A 20,540-nucleotide genomic window follows, 5' to 3' on the forward strand; every position below is an offset into this window, starting at 1 on the left:
CAGCAACCCTTTCAACAACCATGCTTAACTGGGCCTATGCAATCTGGGTTCAATACGTGAGCGATTAACGTTGTAAATACCTAACGAGGGTCTTTTATTAAAATAAATCAATAATTCAACGCATAAGATACAGCTTTCAGATGCTTTTATCACAATTAAGTAAATGACTGAAATGTTTATTTGGAGAACACATGGGCAACAATGAAAAGCAGTATTGCAGCATTACTAAGGCATCGGGTCAAAATCAAAGCACATTTTTCATCTGGATAAACTATTAGTGTTAATTTAAATAAAATGATTTACAAATATTCGGTACATCCATAGATTATTGTATAGATCTGTGTGTAAAATCCACCAGAATATTCCTGCTAGTCCTGGTGACAAAGTTAAACAAAACGCCACTTCTCTAAATATCAATCCGTTTCTTGAGTGAGATTATGTTCTGAATTATAATCAAATCAAATTACAGTCCAAACGCCGGAAAGCTGGATTTCGAACCCTGGATGGGAAGATCACCCCCATTGAGTGGTAATTATATTTTAACTAGAGACCTTTTTACGTACCAAAAGACAGAAGTGAAAGAAAGGAAATGAATAAAAAAAACTCCACCAAGTTTGAACAGCACAATGTGAATCCTGCAAAGTTCTATTTCACAATACTTTCAAAAGCTTGACCTACTCCACCAGCATAAAACACCCTCGAACATATCTTTCAAAAATCCCATAGAAGTCTAGATCACTATAAAACAAATTGTTGAAGGGGACATTTTCTTTTTTTTTAAAGTTAAAATGAATACTCTGCGCTGCATATAATAGTGAGTTGTTTCTGAAGCGTTATTATACAGCTTTAAAGTGTTTGGCACCACAAGTGCACGGCTCACAAGGGTTCCAAAGCTCCCTGGTGCTTCTTGTGTGACCTTCCTGTGTGTGAGACTCACATGACTGATAGCAAAGATGGTACAGCACAATGTAAAGCCTAAGAAATATTAACCATTTGGTAACAGTGTGTTTCACATTGTTCAAAAATTATGTACATCACTGTGACCGAATTCTAATTTGTGGGTTTAACATTGCAATAAACTGATTTATCCAAGAATGACTGTCGTCAATCCAGGTGCTATTGATACGGTAACGTACGGTACACAACATTCTGTGTCTGATCTGCTTATGCAAAAACGGCATCTGAATAAGACTGGCGACATTACTGGTATAGCAAAAGTGACACCGATATTTTTAGACGCATTCAGCGGGAGGATCAATAAATGCGCCTAAAGCAATCCTTTCCGGATTGCCTACGAAACGTAATAGGTAGAAACTGGGGCAGTGGGGACGGCACGAACGCAGGACTGTGTAGAAGGAAAACAATTATTTAACCAGCAATTTGACCATGTGATGATGGTGCACAACTTGCTCTGTTCGGTAAGGTATGATATCGTCTAGATTCTCAAAATAAAAAAGGTTTCATTCAGCAGTAGGTTGACGACTACCTTCAAAGGTTTAAGGTATTCATAAAGCAGAAAGAATTTCTTAGCAGGGCTTTACACCGCCAATGTGGTGACCGTGACGACCCATGTTTGAGATTGGCAGCAACATCCATATAATGGAGGCGCACATGGTGAGTGGGAGCGAAAGCAACCCGGCGAGATTAAAATGCTAATTTTCCTACTAATGCGGCCGCCAGTGTGCCAGACTCGATCGCCACATTATCTGGTGAACATTAAAACGCAGAAACGGATTCGATATCAACCACATAAAATATAAAAAGCCGAATATCTTTTTTTCCTGCTAACTGCTTTGTTTTTTTAAAGTCCTGCGCCTTGCTGTTACACACGATAGTTCCCACACACCTTCTCCGTGTGAACAATTCGGTGTGCAAAGTTTACAGTAACTGTTGAATGAACATTTTAAACAATTTACAGTCTGTCAGACAGAAATAGCGCTCATCCCGATACAGCATACAGAATATACATTTCTGTGGCACACTATCTGGTAGACGAGTGCACTGCGTGCAGAATGTTTCACCCGATATACAGGAAACTGGATTTTAACCCTTTACGATCCATGATTACATTTTAACACGCAATGTTACATTTTTAATATCATATCGTTCTACTAAGGAAGATTTTTTTTCCGTAGCTGGATACATTTCTCAGAATCGCGGTTAATAACAATCGTTAAAAAATCTACCTAAAATAATTTTACACATTACTAACACAGTACTGTGAAAAAAATTAATCAAGTCAAAGGTGCTCTGTTGTGAGTTACACCTCGCCCTCCCCATTGTGGTTGTTTGAATAACTACATTGCGGAATAGTATAGCTTTTACTTCTATGTCGAGTCGAAATTTTAAAGAAAAATATACATACAACAAACCAGTCAATGAAAACCGGGGTAAAAAATCAATTGACCCACTTTTGGTAACATACAGCTATCAGGCGCCTATAATATGAGATTTGTATTAAATATAAATGCACACTGGTAGTTATAAACAATATGTAGAGATTTCCAAGGAAATTGCAAGACTCAACCGCCACATTACCTCATGAAATTGGGATATTTAATGTCAATCAACCACTATGTGGGCATTTTGAAGAATGTTATTAGCAAAAGGCCTATTCAGAATAACAATCATATGAGTTTTACCCAATATGCTTATAACTGGAATTTTCCAGTCACCTTTGTGGTTGTCTGTTGAGTTTATAATTTGTGTTCCTGTTTTTTTTTCTTCCCCCAAGGTATTCTTCCTGGGGTACGAATCAATGGGTAGTGATTGTCCTCTGATACTATACCCAAGTCACCATTATTTATGAGCCTTGACAGTGAATATTGACAGGCTATTCATCGATGGGGACATCACAGCCAAGCCCAATCTGTCCTTATCCAGTTGTGCACATATGCACTTCCAGCAGGAATCACGAGCTAGCAGCAAGAAATTTTCTGTGGTTTGACACATTTCCCTGAATCTCCATTACTAATGATAGTTAGATATCTACCCAAGACCATAGACTCCCTAAACCAGGTGTAGTGAAGCCAATTGTAATGTCCTACTGCTACTCTGGCTGAGCTCAGCTAATTCAGCACTTTAATCTGGGACTATGCAGGTCTGTATGGCTCAGCTACTGGCTGATTAAGCATGCTGACCCTTGAGGAAGCCTGTGTTTTTTTAAAATTGTGATATAAAATTTTACTAACTAATGATTTCTTTAATTTTCTCCTCATATTTGAGACATGAACTACATGATTTTTTAACAGAAAGAAACTATGTTTCAATTTCCTTTCACTAAATTTAATTTTGGAAGCACCGTTTTTGGAAGTGGCACTAAATTTTGTAGCTATTTACATGGTTTTCCCTTAAGAATTTTATAAAATGTCAACTTTCTGCAGAAACAGGATAATTCTTAACAGTGCCATAATACTGCATATTATGCATCACGCAAAGTGATTTCCACTTCACATTGACTCTAATTGTGCCGCATAACTGCAGGAAAACAGTCTAACATTTGGCATTGGAACCACCTCCATAAAGTAGTCGCACACTGTTCTCCATCAGTTGCACTATATCTTTTAATCAACTTTTTTTAAATTTTACAATCAAGGTATAAAAAGAACTCTGACTACACTCTCTGATGACTCAAGTGAGTTTATCCAGAGTAGCTGAGGATACAAAGCAGGTGGTTCTTGATTCAGTCTGTAACCTGTGGTGAGTTAGCTGATGTTAGCTGTGCTAGCTTGGTAAGAAGAAAAATTAGTTTGTGTTCCCAATCTTAATCACTATGCAGTGTCCCTGATGGAATTATTTGCCTGTAGCTGTTGGGGTGAGGCATGGGTTGAGCTCGCTATGATTCTCACCACGATCAAATAGCTTGCCAAACCTCATTGCAAAGGCTCATATATGAATAATGGCCACAGGTAAGGCACTGGAGGATGACCAACATCAATAGACATGTAACTCAGCAAAGAGTCAACACCTCCAGGAGAGGCGAAACAAAAGGAGGAAATTGGTTAAAAAGGAGCGGAAAGAAGATCCAATTGGTTCACTAGACTGCCTTTGAGTTTTTAATGTTTGAAAAGAGCCAACTGTCTCAACTACGCTTTCTAAACATAATCACTTCACTGGCTGGTGCGAAGAGTTCTACATATTCATTTAAATATACATGCAGAGAGATTCATTTTTGATTTAAGATCGGTGTGATCAGGGCAGCATTATTCAGTGCTGTCCACTGGCCCTGCTCTCAAAACTGTATCAATATAGAGCTGATAGATGTGGTAAAAATGGTTGTGTGTGTTTTTATGTATGCAAGACAAGAAAAGGCCAACAGTTCAGCTGATTTCATGCACCATGAAAAGGACTCGCAAACCTTCATAATAGACTTAGTACATATTCTGATAAAACAGCATAATTACAAGGTACATCAGCTACTGACTGCACCTCCAGTATGCCCTATTCAAAAAAGAGTATAATAAAACTTCAAGTTTTTTTTTCTACCTAGAAGTTCAATAAATTCCAGTAAAATCTACAAGTAAGCTCCAGTCTGACAAACCATCAGTAATATCACCGGGCAGAATTTAAGTTTGAGGGAGGTAAACTATTGTCATAATTCAGACTTTTACTTTCAAAATTAAATGTTAATTGCAATTTGTTCCTACCTACAATGTAGAAATTAAGAATTCTAACTACTGAAAATCTTTTAGTACACTAGTTTATTGGGGTGTTAGCTTAGTGAATGCATTACTACCCTTGAGAATTCAGTGAGTTGCAAAATCCTCAAATGGGAAATGTATGTATAATGCCTGTGTGTTTATTGATTCCCGCATGTGGATTAAAATGCTTCAAAATTAAATATTTCAAACTGACTACGATGAACCAAAGGTCTAAGTTTTGTGTTGAAATCTTGTCTTCCGAATTCTTGGTTAAAACTTGTTTGGCATCTAATTACAACAGATTATTTTAAATATTGTAACTTCAAACTGTATAACCCCAAGTATTCAAAGTCTCCTTTTATGTATAGTTTATAACCAGCCCTATGTTTTTAAATAATATTTAAGAAAAGTCTAATTATTTACATGCCTGACAACTGAATTTTGTCAAATATGGAACAGATACGTTTATCCTATTTGAATTTACTTTTTTGATTTAAAAAAGCTGTTCAATAACTTAGTCACTGAAAGCAAAATATTCCTGATATTAAGATGCTTTCTACAATAATAATTATGAATTTGTTTAAATTGATTGCTATAAAAATACAAATCCATATCTATTAGGTGAGTATCTAACTTTCATATTGATCAGTCTTGAGTGTTGGCACAATTATGAAAGCTGTAAGTCCTTAAATAAAAATATACATAATTCTCTTCAGCTAGTGCATTTGGCAAAGAGGTTTGATCTTATTAATAGTATTTTAAAATGTTACATAATAACCTTCCTGGTTAGTACACCAGCAAACTAACTTTAAGAAAATTACTTAGACTTAGTAACTTTTGCAGTTGAAATGATTTGACTGAATAACGTTTAATTTCTATCCTCCCCTCCAGTCCTCCCTCAGCCTCTGCACTGAGCAACAGCTCATCCTCAGTGATATCAATCACCATCTCACCGCACCTTTCCCCCTCTCCTTTTAATTCATCATCCTCCTGTCCTCTCCAAATCTCTCCCTATATCTAAGCTCTCTTACCCAGCCTCTCGACATCTCCATCTCCTGTGGCCTCTCTACCACAACAGTCTCAATCACTAACAAGGTAATCACAGGACACTTCCTTGTATCTGTCACCACCTACATCCCCTCGTGCCCTTCCATCTGCCTCTTCTGAGTCAATTACAACTACATTTTCAAACTTCCAACTGCCGAGCCTTTGACCCTCCATTCACCATAATGCCTCTCCAACCATTGATTTGCTCAATCACTCCCTCACCTCCACCTTTGATGCCCTCATTCCAGCAAAACCTTCACAGTCTCCCATCCTGATCATTCCCCCCATATGATGTAGTGTATATGGACTTTAGCAAGGCTTTTGATAAGGTTCCACATGGCAGACTGGTCACTAAGTTAAAAGCCCATGGGATCCAAGGCAAAGTGTCAAGTTGGATTCAAAACTGGCTCAGAGGCAGGAAGCAGAGGGTAATGGTTGATGGGTGTTTTTGTGACTGGAAGGCTGTTTCCAGTGGGGTTCCGCAGAGCTCAGTAGTAGGTCCCTTGCTTTTTGTGGTATATATCAATAATCTAGACTTGAATATAGGGGGTATGATTAAGACATTTGCAGATGATGCTAAAATCGGCTGTGTGGTTGATACTGAAGAAGGAAGCTGTAGACTGCAGGAAGATATCAATAAATTGGTCAGGTGGGCAGAACAGTGGCAAATGGAATTCAATCTGGAGAAGTGTGAGGTCATGCATTTGGGGAGGGCTAACAAGGAAAGGGAATACACATTAAATGGTAGGACACTGAGTAGTGTAGAGGAACAAAGGGACCTTGGAGTGCATGTCCACAGAGCCCTGAAGGTAGCAGGCCAGGTAGATAAGGTGGTTAAGAAGGCATACGGAATGCTTGCCTTTATTAGCCGTGGCATAGAATACAAGAGCAGGGGTTTATGCTTCAACTGTATAAAACACTGGTTAGGCCTCAGCTAGAGTACTGCGTGCAGTTCTGGTCACCACATTACAGGAAAGATGTGATTGCACTAGAGAGGGTACAGAGGAGATTTACAAGGATGTTGCCGGGAGTAGAGAATCTTAGCTATGAGGAAAGACTGGATAGGCTGGGTCTGTTTTCCTTGGAACAGAGGAGGCTGCGGGGAGACCTTATTGAGGTGTATAACATTATGAGGGGCCTAGATAAAGTGGATAGAAAGGAATTATTTCCCTTAGCAGAGGGGTCAAAAACCAGGGGGCACAGATTTAAAGTAACTGGTGGAAGGTTTAGAGGGGATTTGAGGGAAGTTTCTTCACCCAGGGGGTTGTGGGGGTCTGGAACTCACTGCCTGAAAGGGTGGTAGAGGCAGAAACCCTAACCACATTTAAAAAGTACTTGGATGTGCACTTGGGATGCTGTAACCTGCAGGGCTACGGACCAAGAGCTGGGAAGTGGGATTAGGCTGGATAGCTCTTTCTTGGCTGGCGCGGACACGATGGGCCGAAATGGCCTCCTTCCGTGCTGTAACTTTCTATGATTCTATCTCCCCCCAAGCCCCAACCTCCTGCTCCCTCAATCCCATTCCCACGAAACAGTGAACATCCAACTTTCTTTCCTGTCCCCAATGCTAGCTCATATTGTAAATAGTTCCTCTCCTTATGCACCGTCCCTCTCCCTTTTAAAACCATTGTCATCACCTCCTCCTCAAAAAACCCACCCTTGACCCCTCTGTCATTACAAATTACTGTCCCATCTCCAACCTCCCTTTCCTTACCAAAGACTTTAGCATTTAAGATCCATGCCCATCTGTCCTGCAACCCTTGCTGTGAATCTCTCCAATCAGGTTTCCAACCTCCAACCCCCACTTACAGCACCACAACAGCCCTAACCAAAGTCAGAAACAACATTTTTTGTGACTGACTGTGTTGCATAATACCTCTTCATCATCCTTAAACTCTCTGCAGTTTTGGCATTGTTGACCACACTACCCTCCTCAATTGCCTCTCTTTTGCTGTTCAGTTCAGTTGGATTTTCTTCACTTGGTTTCACTCTTACCTATCCAATCATAACCAGAGCACCTCCATCAATGGCTTCTCTTCCTACTCACTTGAGAGCAACGTTCCCACTAAGCTGCATGACTGTGCAGCGGTCTGGAGGTCCCGCACAAGACGCCCACCGGCTTTTCAATGGAAATAACCACGCATGCGTGGAAATTTGAATGGGTGATGCAGCCAGTTAAAGGGACCGTGCATGAAAAGAAAACTACAGGGAATGTTGCTCGAGAGTCCCTCAAGAATCAATCCTTGGCCTTCTCCTTTTCTTCATCTACACTGCCCCTTGGTGACATCATGGAGTCAGCTTCCTTAAGACACCTAACTTTAACACTCTACCACCATTCTTGACCACCGCCCCCCATTGCCTCTGCAGAGTCAGACTGCTTGTCCAACATTCCGTTTTGGATATGCTACAATTTCTTCAACTAAACAATGGGGATCAATGCCATCATCTTCAGCCTCCTCCACAAACTCCATTCCCTTCCCACTGACTCCATCCCTCTTTCCCAGCCACTGTCTCAGGCTGTACCAGACTGTTCTCAGCTTCTGTGTCCTCTTTGACCCTGAGCTGAGCTGCCAATCCCATATCCTCTCCTTCACAAAGACCACCTACTACCACCTCCATGAAACTGCCTGCCTCCACCCCACCTCAGTCCAGCTGCGGCTGAAACCGTCATGTGCCATCTTTACCTCCAGACTCAACTACAATTTTCTGATGGCTGGCTTCCCATTCACTGTCCTCTATGAACTTCAGCTCAACCAAAATGTGGCTGTCCATATCCTATGTCACTCCTAGTCCCACTCACCCATTCTTGCTGAGCTTGGCTCCCGGTCCCCCAAGGCCTGAAATTTTAAATTCTCATCCTTCTGTTTAAGTCCCTCCATGCCCATGTCCCTCTATAACCCTGTAACCTCCCCCAACAGAACCCCCCAAACTCTCTGCTCCTTTCGCTCTGGTCTCTTATGCGTTCCCTCCCATCTCACCGCCAGCAGCTGTGCCTTCAGCTGCCAGGGCTCAATGTTCTGGAATTCCCTCCCTGAATCCCCCTGCTTCTCCACTCTCATCCTTGAAGATCCTCCTGAATGCCCACCTCTGTAACCAAGTTTTTTGGTCACCCCTTCTAATATCTCTTATTTGGCTCAGCATCCATTTTTTCCCCTTACGTCTCTATGAAGCATCTTGGGAAGTTTTTCTATAAATGGTAATTGTTGTAAATATCTTAGTGTATCATATAGTAGTGGTGAGGAGAAACCAGAAATTATCTCAATATAAACATTTTAAGAATTAAATTACCTGCTACGGAACTGCAAAACTACATTGCTTTTACTGCACGGCTTAAAAAAATCCCACAAGAAATCAGGCCAAAACATCCGCGAACCCGATCTGTATTTAATGTACCACTGTATAGGGAGGTTTAAAATATTGCGTGTTTAAACATTGACAAGGAGCCAGAAGTAAAAAAAAGGAGCCAGAAGTCCGCAGAAAATATACTTGATTAAGTAAAACAAAGCGCTAAATCATAGTGATCACAATGTAAAAGTGTGTTAATCGTTCAATTACGTAGTTGCGATGTAAGTACAAACTATTACGAAGCTGGTGGTATCTGTTTTCGACCACCTTCAATCCAGCCTGGAGTTTACCTTTGGATGCCTTATCAGCATCTCCCTATGATGGCCTATTGTGTGCTTTCGGCGTGAAATGGTTAAATAATTAGAAGCAAGACCCACCTTCTCACCACCTCCTAAACACTGAGAATCGATCACATTAAAACTCTCGGGTCTTCCTTTGCCGATTTCAGAGTCGTCTAACCTGATGAAGAAGATGTTGAGGTTTTACAATAATGTAATTAACAAAAAGTTAATCCACAATATTGAAAATGCCCGTGGCAAACCATATTTAATGCGTTTATTTATTTTTAAAAAAGATGCGGACTTACTTGCTATGTAGTTGCAGCATTTTAAAAATGTTTTTGTTACGTATATTTATTTTACAATATTTGCTATCTGCGATTGCATCCGTGGATTAAATTGCTGGGAAATAGCTCCTTAAATGAACCAGTACATGCGCTGGGGGGAAAAAAGAGCTCAAACTCACTTGGTGTTGGGCTTGTCGCGATCCTCCTCGCTGCCGATACGTTCTCCGGGCACTGAACGAAAATCGCCATACATTTCCTTCCAAACGTGTTTCTCTTTGGTTTTCGCCATGCGTCTTCACAGGATCGTCTCTAATAAAAGTCCATTAGCTTTCCTCACGCGATCGAAAGACCGTTTTGTTTCATTCTCTTTAAAACTTAAAAGAGGGGACAAAAAGCCCACAGGGAAAACGTATCGAAACTGATTGAGCCCCTACGGCGGCAGCAGCAGCATGATGATGATGATGATGAGTCTCTTCGGCTTTCACTACTCAGGAGAGATAAGATCGAGGTTGGATGGGATGTTTTGTATCGTTATTTTTTTCGAAGCACTAGAGAAGAGACGCTGCTCCTACCAACAAATCTTATAAGAACTTCAACCGCTTCCTTCTGCTTTTCTGCCTAAACACACGGGAGGTTCATTACAAATCTTTTTCTCACTAGCGCTGCTGTGAGAGAAAAAACACAGGTTCCAGCTTCCCCGCTGTCAGTAATATTTTTTTAAATCAGTAGTTTTTCTAAATATAAAGAACATTAACAATTTATACCGGACGTGACCGTTTGAAATGCACCGAGAGCTTCGTGCCTTCGCCTCCCTGTGTCACCACTTTCTCTCAGCCCGGGTTGTGGGGGGGGGGGGTTCAGGTCAGTCAGGATTTCCCTTTCTGCCCGGGTCCTGCTCTAGTTGGATTTTCAATTCTTTCTCCCGTTTTACTTTTTAAAGTTGTGGTTGATTTTTTTAAATAAAAGAAAAGCCCGCAGTAAAATAAACAGGTAGATCTCGGCGAGTCGCAGTGACAGTGCTCTGCTGCCTGCTGCCTGCCAGCTTGCTCGGCTGGCCCGGTTGCGCGGCCACCACCCGGGAAGTTTCAGCTGCGCCGATCCGAGAGCAACTGAGCCAGGCGAGCCTGACGTCACGCCTCAACAAACGGCACAAAGCTCTCAGTAATAATTAAACATCTCAAACTGTGGGAGCGGGCGGGCGGGTGGGTTGGGATTCTCTCCCGTATCAGGCATGTTTCGTTCTTAGTTTATTCCGAGCCTGAATTTATTTATTTATTCCGTCGATTGATTACATTGGTTGTTCCGCACGCCATCGCCGATATTAGCAGCTTCCGAACGAGTCTTACCGCTCGAGCAACCGAGCTTGATTATAATAATTGGCCACCCGCCAGGACAGCGCGAGAGAGAAATGCCAACACACTCCTCATTGGTTAATCCTGCGGCCAGCCAAGCGGAATCTCACTTATGAATGGTTAGTTTCGGTGTCAATCAAATTAACCGGGCGCTCCCACCCCTTTTGTCCCGCCTACGGTGCTTTCCTATTGGTCTAATTTCTGTCAATCAACGCTCAATTCCGATCACGAGTCAGGTTGCGGCGCGACGCGGCCGTTATCACGGGTCTATAAATGACGCAGTTTTGCCTCTCCCCGCCTCTCTTATTCGTGTGTGTCGCATCCAGAAGGCAGTGCGGCGGCAAGATGGCGCCTGGAGCTCTGGATTTGAGCGGCCGTGCCCGGGTTTGCCAGCTGTTCCTCATCAGCGCGGCCCTGACAACCGGTAAGAATTATGCAGATCCACCTGTTCCATCAAATCCCTTTACCTGCTGAGACATCTCTAATCATCATTTCATTTGAGATTAGTTATTTTCAATCGGCAGGCTCACCTGTTAGGCTTAATTATTACAATCAGATGATCCAAGGAAAGGTTTAAAAAAAACTCTTGCACTTGTGTAATAGACTGTTCAGGGTTGAGCTTATTTTTGGTTTTGTACATAATTAAGGTTTCTTACTTTCGTTCGAAAATACGGTATCCAGGAGATGAGAAAATCATGTGATTTTCGGTTCTTTGATTCACTGGATTAAACCATAGGTTTCTTTTTAAAGTAAAGACGTTTTATTTGAAACGAATCAAAATTGAGAAGGGAAAAAGCAGTTTTATTTTTCTGTAGTGTCAGCTTAGTTGGTAGCGCACGCTCATCTGAATGGAAATCTTCGCTCAAGCCCCATACATTACTGATTACGGTACCATCTTTTGAATGAAACGTTAAACGGGGGTCCTATCTGTGTCCATGTATAGACATTATAGATCCCATGGCACTATTTGAAGAAAAGCAGTGGGTTCTCCTGCAACATATTTTCCTTGGCCAACACAATCAGGTTAGCGTCTCACGTCCGCCTACAGCAGCACCTGGACAACATCCAGGCTTGAGCTGACAGGTAACACGAGTGTTCGGCAATGATTATCACCAGCAAAAACAGTGCCACTACATTCTCTCTGACTTTCAATGGCATCATAAGTCCCCCACCAGCATGCCAAAAGTCACCACTGACCAGAATCTTAAATGAACCAGCCATATTAACAACATTGCTACAAGAGCAGGGCAGAGGCTTTGTACTTTGTGACTTGCTTCCTGACCTCTTAGACTCTCTAACATTTACAAGGCTAAAGTGTGATGAAATAATTACCAGTTACTTGGATGGGTGCAGCTGCAGCAACACTCGAAGCTGAACACCATCAAGGGCAGAGCAGTGTTTAATTGACTCTGTTGGCCACTGGACTTGATATCGACCATAGGCATACTGTGGCTGCAGTTGTACAGGATGCATTCCAGCAACTCTGAGCTTATTTTGACAGCAGCTCCTTGTCCTGTGACTTTTACCAACAAGAAGAATGAGCTGTAAGATCATAGCAACACAATCATCTTCAAGTTACACACCATCCTGATTTTAGGCATATATTGTCATTAACTTCATTGCTGGGTCAAAATCCTTGAACTCGCTGCTGAATGCCATCATGGGAGCATCATCAGCAAAGGTTCAAGGAGAAGGTCCACCACCATCTTAAGGTAACTAGGGATGGGCAATAAATGTGACCTTGCCAGAATCACCCACATCCCAAGAACAAATATTAAAATAAAAATTGCAGGGTGTTGCTGTGCAAATTTGGTTGCTGCATTTGCCTGTTTAATAACCATGACTACATGTCAAAAGTAATTAATTGGATTTGAAGTGGCTTGGGATGTCCTGATGTGAAAAAGCTTTATTTTGCTACTCTAATTTATTTAAATTTTCAACTCCTTCATAACATGTGGTTGCTGGTTTAAACTTGTTAGTTCTTGCTGGGGAGTGTTGAATATTATGGTAATAATCCACTTTGTTAGAAGTCACCTTGCTAGTTTGTGTTTTTGCATCTTTGACAATCCAGTATACTATTGTAAGTTTAAAATACTAATACAGATTGGATTAACCCATTACCCACTGAACTGTAAAACTGCTGTTGACAAGATAACGCAAAGCCCTTCTGTTTAAAGAAAAAAATGAATGGTGTAGTTAAGATGTGGATGAACTATTTCTTGTCTTGAGTATTTGTAGTTTCTATTTAAAGTAGTAAAATGCACAAGTGGGTATGAACATTTGTATGTTTCAAATTGTATATTTTTCTCTATGCCAGAACAGAGAATTGTAAAGCTAATCTGTAGATTTTAATATTTGTATTCTAGTACACTAGAAATTCAGTTCTAAAATATTTGTGTGGAGAAAATATTTAAGATTCAATAGCCTTGTATTCACAAAAGTAAACTGGTTCTTGGCAGAAGAATTAAAAGGAGTCTTCATGACCGATCCCTACTTTGGAATCTAGTTACAGGCAGTTGAGATCACTTTTCGTGTAGGTTAATTGTTTGTGGTGCAATCTATTCTAGTTGGTGCAGACTAAGTTTTAAGTCAGTTGTTGGATTCAAAAATTCCATGCATTGTATCAACACAGTCCTCTTTGAAATTCAGTAAGTATTCCTGGATTATAAGCCTTTTTGAAATGCATTAAATTCTGCTTTAATTTATATTTATGTTCGTTAAGAATTGCATGTCTATGCAAATTGCTAGTTTACTCAGTCACATGGCTTATTGGAATAGATGTATAACTAGTGTTCATTTTTTACAACTTGGTTCACAGATTAAATGGTGTTACCATCTGAACTCTTTATTGTTAATAAATAATTTTACTTTTAGTCATGTTTGGAAGTAGATATTTATAAAATTTACGAAGATGTACTTGGTATGGTTTGCCATTTTACTTAAGTGTAATTGGCATTGCCAATAGCCAACTTTCTTAGTTATCAAGTTGTCTTGTGTAAACTTGCATTTATATCACACCTTATCATATTGCTTACAACTGAGGTTCCTTTGTGTGGTGCAGTCACTGTTACGTAGGTGAACATGGCAGCCAATTGGCACACTAAAAAGTCTCAGAGCAAATGAATACATGACCAGATAATCTGTTTTTGGTGGTGTTGCTTGGGAATTGAATGTTAGTCCGAATACTAGGAGAGCTCCTGTGCCTTTTTGAATCGTGCTGATATTTTTGCATCCAGCTGAGCAGGTAGATTGGATCTCAGTTTAACGTCTCATCCAAAAGACAGCATCTCCAACAATAGCACACTCCCTCAGTATTGCACAGCATGTCGGTCTAGAATGTGCAGTCAAGTCTGTCGTGAGCTTTAACCTACAAACTTCTTTGAGGCAGGAGTGCTTCCATCTGAGCCATAGTCCCACAGGGAAGTGGAACAAAGTACATTGCGAAACTGCAGAAGGCCAATATTGATTCAACACTGGGAGTTGTGCTTTCTTCAGTTATGTTTTGAAACTAGGGATTTGGGAGTATTTTACAGAATCTACAAGATTCATCTTCACAATTGCGAATCCTTGAGTATTGTTTTTAAACTGCTTCAGTTTCTAGGAAAATGGCTCTTACTTTTAATGTTTGCCCATTTGCAATATTTTGCTCATTTCCTCAAGTAAAAATGTTATTGGTAGTGTGGCATGAAGGCTATGTTTCTGTCACTGGATCACTTTTTAAAGATTATTTTGAGTTCAGCAAGAGATGGTAGTGCTACTAATAAAACTTGGTCCTTTTCAGGCTGCCATTCCCAGGTCAGGTACACTGCAGCCTGATGCAGCAAAGTTAATTAACAGCAATATACCTCAGTCCCAAACCTCATAAGTGCACCCCATATCCATTATCCACCAAATATCCTGTGGTCTGAGATTGCCAATTAGGAATGAGGTCCATGCTCACTAAGATTGAGACTACCCAAACTTACTTCACATCGGACTCTTCCAATTAACAGCCATCAGATTGGGCTGTATTTGAAACCAGATCCCAGTCGTGAAATGCTATTGTATAAACTAATGTTACCCAGTTCCCCATGCATCTCTCTCATGCTTTTCTATTATCCCCTCCTTTCATCACGAGGATGAAACCATCAGATGTATAGACACTTCTACAATTTCTTTGATAGTACTATAGTTCTGACTAATAGTATTTGAACTTTTTCTCAATTAGGTAAAAGGCATGGGCTTGTTCAGCTGAATGGTCTGGTTCTGTGCTGTAAATACTATGCAAATATTGTGGTATTTGTGAAGTACAATATGATTGATTTTACAGCTTTCAGATGATTGAAGTAATATTGGTAGTTGTACTGAATTTGTGGTTAGAATGCTCCCGTTTCTAAGTATAGAGAACATAAACGACTTCAGTAAATGGGAATAGGCACCTTGTTAACGTGAATATTTATTAAAGGGGAATGTTGGATCCAACACTAAATCTTACAGCTAGCTTTACAGGAACATTTGTAAAAAAAAAGTGTTGAGAGAATTCAATATTTGACAATTTCAAAAGTAACTTGTTACCTTCACTTGAGTTTCTGTTGAAGGGAAAGTGTTTCTGAATGCACAAGTAAAATGTTCAGTTATAGTCATACAGCACAGAAGGAGGCCATTCTGCCTGTCGTGGCTGTGCTGACTCAGCTATCCAATTAGTCCCACTCTCCTGTTCTTTCCCCATAGCCCTGCAAATGTTTCCATTTCAAGTATTTATCCAATTCCCTTTTGAAAGTTGTTGTTGTTCTGCTTCCATCACCTTTTCAGGCCATGCATTCCAGATCATCATAACTTGCTGCATAAACATTTTTTTTTCCCCTCCTGTTGCTTCTGGTTCTTCTGGCAATTAGCTTAAAGCACTGTCCTCTGGTTACTGACCCTTCTGCCACTGGAAACAGTTTCTCCTTGTTTACTCGATCAAAAACCCTTATCAAATCTCCATAATCTCTGTTCCAAGTAGAACAACCCCCGTTTCGCTAGTCTCTCCTTGTACCATTCTAGTAAATCTGCTCTGCACCTGTTCTAAGGCCTTGACATCCTTCCTAAAGTGTGGTGTCCAGAATTGGATACAGCACTCCAGCTGGGGCCCACCCAGTGTTTTATAAAGGTTTAGCATAAACTTCCTTGCTTTTGTACTCTCTCTAAATTTATAAAACCAAGGATCCTGTTTGCTGTTGTATAACGGCCGCCTTGTCCTGCCAGCTTCAAAGACATGTGTACGTACACCCCCAGGTCTCTCTCTTCCTGCACCCCCTTGAAAATTGTACCATTTTAGTTTGTATTGTCTCTCCTCATTCTTCCTACCAAAATGAATCATTTCACACTTCTCTGCGTTAAATTTCATCTGCCATCTGTATGTCCTCCTCACTGTTTACTACATTTCTGAGTTTTGTGTCCTCTGCAGACTTCAAAATTATGCCCCATAAACCCAAGTCCAGGTCATTAATATATATCAAAGAGCAGTAGTCCCAACACCAACCCTAGGAGGGGGGTGGGGGGGGCAGGGGGGCACCACTGCATACTTCCTTCCAGCCTGAAAAATAACCATTTACCACTACTCTGCTTTCTGTCCTTCAACCAATTTTGTATCTACGTAGCCACTGCCCCTTTAATCCCATGGGCTTCAATTTTGCTAAAGTCTATTATGTGGTGCCTCATCAAATGCCTTTTGAAAGTCCATATACACATCAGCCACAGTATCCTCATCCACCCTTTCTGTTACTTCATCAAAGAACTCAATCAAGTTAGTCAAATACAATTTGCCTTTAACAAATCTGTACTGGCTTTCATTTATTAACCCATATTTTCCCAAGTACCAATTCATATTTTCCTGGATTAATGTCTCAAAGTTTCCCAACCACCAACGTTAGGCTGACTGGCCTGTAGTTGCTGGGTTTGTCCTCTTCCCCTTTTTTAAAACAGGGATGTAACATTTGCAGTCCTCCTGCACTGGCTGTACTCCCATACCTAAGGAGGATTGGAAGATTGTGGCCTGAGCCTTTGTAATTTCCATCTTTACTTCCTTGAGCAACCTAGGATGCATCCCATCCAGACTTTTCTACTTTGAGCACTGCCAATCTTGTTAGTACCTGTTCTTTATCTATTTTTATCCTATCCAATTTTCCTACTACCTCCTCCTTTACTGTGACATTGACAGCATCCTCTTTAGTGAAGACAGAGGCAAAGTACCCATTTAGTACCTCAGCCATGCTCTCTGCCTCCACGTGAAGATCTCCTTTTTTGGTTCCTAATCGGGACTACCCTTTTACTATTTATGTTTATAAGACTTTTGGCTTTCCTTTTGTTACCTGTTAATCTATTCTCATACACTCTGCCCCTCATATTTCCTTTTCAGTTCACCCCTGTACTTTGTATTCCACTTGGAGAACCATCATCATTACCAGACATTTATTACAAGTCTCCTTTTTTCTGTTTCATTTTAATCTGTCATCCAGGGCTCTAGCTTTTGGATGTCTTTCCTTTCCTCCTTGTAGGAATGTGTCTAACCTGTACCTGAACTATCTCCTCCTTTGGAGCCCTCCCACTGCTCATTTACTGTTTTACCTGCCACTTTTTCCTTGTCCTTTTCCATGAGTACTCTGATCCTAATACTGTGATCACTGTTTATCAAATCTCCCACTGAAACATGCTCTGCTTCCTCTTTTTAAAAAATGAGCCTGAATAACAAACTTGGAAGGCTCAAGCACTAGTTTTTATTATGTAGTAACGTGTGATTGTGATCACTGACAATGTTATGGAAATTTTTTCCCATCAACCTTCCCTCTAGTTTTTAAAAGGTGTTAATTTATACTGGGATTCTGATCCATAGGTGCCCTTTAGTACTTGGCTTTTTTCATGTGCAAGCCTAGAAGGCAAGTACCAGCAGGCGAAACCATGAAGTCATCACAGCAGAGACCAATTCTATCCTTACCTGACAGCCATCCATGCACACTTAAGCAGGAGCCACAGAAGCAGGGATGGGGCTCTGGCTTGCTATTTTTTATCCTCCTGAGCTCAAGTCCAGTAATACCAATTCTAGTTGCCCAATGGGAACGGTAGCTTTGTGGTAATGTTACTGGGCTAGTAATCCAGAGGCCTGGACTGTGATCCAGAGATGTGAGACAGCAGTTAAATAAATAAATCTGGAATAAAAAGCTAGTATCAGTAATGGTGACCATGAAACATCAGATTGTCATTAAAAACCCATCTGGCTCACTTTTTAGAGAAGGAAACCTGCTGTCCTTACCTGGTCTGGCCTATGTGACTCCAGACCCACAGCAATGTGGTTGACTCTTAACTGCAAGCCACTCAGTTGTAACAAACCGCTACAAAACACAATAATAAGAATAAAACTGGATGGACCCCCTGGCATTGACCTTGGCACCGGCTATGGACATGACGATGGCACACCCAGCCCAGTCGACCCTGCAAAGTCGTCCTCACCAATATCTCTGGACTTATGCCAAAATTGGGAGAGCAACAGCCTGACATTCATACACTCAGAATCATACCTTTCAGCCAATGTCCCAAACTCCTCCATCACTGGGTATGTCCTGTCCTACTGGCAGGATAGACCCACCAGGGGTGGTGGCACAGTGGTATAGAGTCAGGAATGAGTGGCCCTGGGAGTCCTCAACATTGACTCCGGACCCCATGAACACTCATGACTTCAGGTCAAGCATGGGCAAGGAAACCTCCTGCTGATTACCACCTACTGCCCTGGGTGGGGGACTTCAATGTCCATTACCAAGAGTGGCTTGGTAGCACCACTGCTGGCAGAGTCCTGAAGGACATAGCTGCCAGTCTGGGCCTGTGACAGATGGTGAGAGAACCAACATGAGGGGAAAAACCTACTTGACCTTGTCCTCCCCAATCCACCATGACAGTATTGTCCACTGCACAGTCATTGCAGAGATGAAGTCCTGTCTTCACACTGAGGACATGCTCCACCACTGTGCTAAATGGGATAGATTCAGAACAGATCTAGCAGCTCAAAACTGGGCATCCATGAGGTGCTGTGGGCCATCAGCAGCAGCAGAATTGTATTCCACCACAATCTGCAACCTCATGGCCTGGCATATCCCTCACTCTACCATTACCATCAAGCCAGGGGACCAACCCTGGTTCAATAAGGAGTGTAGAAGAGCATGCCAGGAGCAGCACCAAGTGTACTTAAAAATGAGGTGCCAACTTGGGGAAGCTGCAATGCAGGACTACATGCATGCTTAAAAAGTGGAAGCAGCATGCTATAGACACGGCTAAGAGATCCCACAATCAATGGATCAGATCAAAGCGCTGCAGTCTTGCCACATCCAGTCGTGAATGGTGGACCATTAAACAACTAATGGGATGCAGAGGCTCCATGAATATCCCCATCAATGATGGTGGAGCCCAGCACGTGAGTGCAAAAGACGAGGCTAAAACGTTTGCAAACATCTTCAGCCAGAAGTGCCGAGTGGATGATCTATATCAGCCTCCTCCGGAGGTCCCCACCATCACAGACGTCAGTCTTCAGCCAATTCGATTCACTCCACTTCAAGAAACGGCCGAGCACACTTGATACGGCAAAGGCTGTGGGCCTGACAACATCCCGGCTGTTGTGCTGAAGACTTGTGCTCCAGAACTAGCCACACCTCTAGCCAAGCTGTTCCAGTACAGCTACAACACTGGCATCAATCCAACAAAGTGGAAAACTGCCCAGGTAAGTCATGTCAACAAAAAGCAGGACAAATCCAATCCGGCCAATTACAGCCCCATCAGTCTACTCATCAGCAAAGTGATGGAAGGTGTTGTCGACAGTGCTATCAAATGGCACTTAGCAATAACCTGCCTACTGATGCCCAGTTTGGGTTCTGCCAGGACCACTCTTATCCTGACATTACAGCCTTGGTCCAAACATGGACAAAGGAGCTGAATTCGAGGGGAGGTGAGAGTGACTGCCCTTGATATCAAGGCAGCATTTGACCGAGTCTGGCATCAAGGAGCCCTTGTAAAACTGAAGTCAATGGGAATCTGGGGGAAAACTCTCTCCATTGGCTAGAGTCATACCGAGCACAAAGGAAGATGGTTGTGGTGGTTGGTGAACAATCATCACAGCCCCAGGACATCGCTGCAGGAGTTCCTCAGGGCAGTGTCCTAGGCCAAACCATCTTCAGCTGCTTCATCAGTGACTTTCCCTTCAACATAAGGTCAGAAATGGGGATGTTTGCTGATGACTGCAGTGTTCACTGCCATTCACAACTCAGATAATGAAGCAGTCCATGCCTGCATGCAACAAGACCTGGACGACATTCAGGCTTGGGATGATGTGAGGTGCAAATATTACCTGCCACGTAAGTGCCAGGCAATGACTATCTCCAACAAGTGAGTCTAACCACTGCCCCTTGACATTCAATGGCATTACTATCGCCAAATCCCCCACCATCAACATCCTGGGAGTCACCATTGACCAGAAACTTAACTGGACCAGCCACATAAATACTGTGGCAACAAGACCAAGGCTGCTTCGGCAGCACCTCCCAAACCTGCGACCTCTTCCACCTAGAAGGACAAGGGCAGCAGGCGCAT

The 20,540-nt window shown here is 41.8% G+C and overlaps 2 protein-coding genes across 3 annotated transcripts in view; one reads left to right on the plus strand and one right to left on the minus strand.

Annotated features, from left to right (window-relative positions):
- The window catches only part of LOC147107546 (uncharacterized), a 37,216-nt gene extending 26,185 nt beyond the window's left edge, over positions 1-11,031 (minus strand). Inside the window, exons 1-2 of the mRNA XM_086006649.1 lie at positions 9,777-11,031; positions 9,410-9,491 (exon numbers count right to left, since the gene is read on the minus strand). Of these exons, the coding sequence (XP_085862775.1) occupies positions 9,410-9,491; positions 9,777-9,886 (192 nt within the window). The 5' untranslated portion in view covers positions 9,887-11,031. The remainder of the gene's footprint in view (positions 1-9,409; positions 9,492-9,776) is intronic.
- A 209-nt stretch (positions 11,032-11,240) lies between these two features.
- atp6ap2 (ATPase H+ transporting accessory protein 2) overlaps positions 11,241-20,540 on the plus strand; it is a 38,710-nt gene continuing 29,410 nt past the window's right edge. For both annotated transcript variants that reach the window (XM_086006643.1, XM_086006644.1), the window contains exon 1: positions 11,241-11,373. In XM_086006643.1, the coding sequence (XP_085862769.1) occupies positions 11,295-11,373 (79 nt within the window). In that variant the 5' untranslated portion in view covers positions 11,241-11,294. The remainder of the gene's footprint in view (positions 11,374-20,540) is intronic.

Source organism: Somniosus microcephalus, chromosome 14 (genome assembly GCF_052327205.1).
Source record: "Somniosus microcephalus isolate GS21.2 chromosome 14, FLI_Smic_1.0, whole genome shotgun sequence".
NCBI lineage: Eukaryota > Metazoa > Chordata > Chondrichthyes > Squaliformes > Somniosidae > Somniosus > Somniosus microcephalus.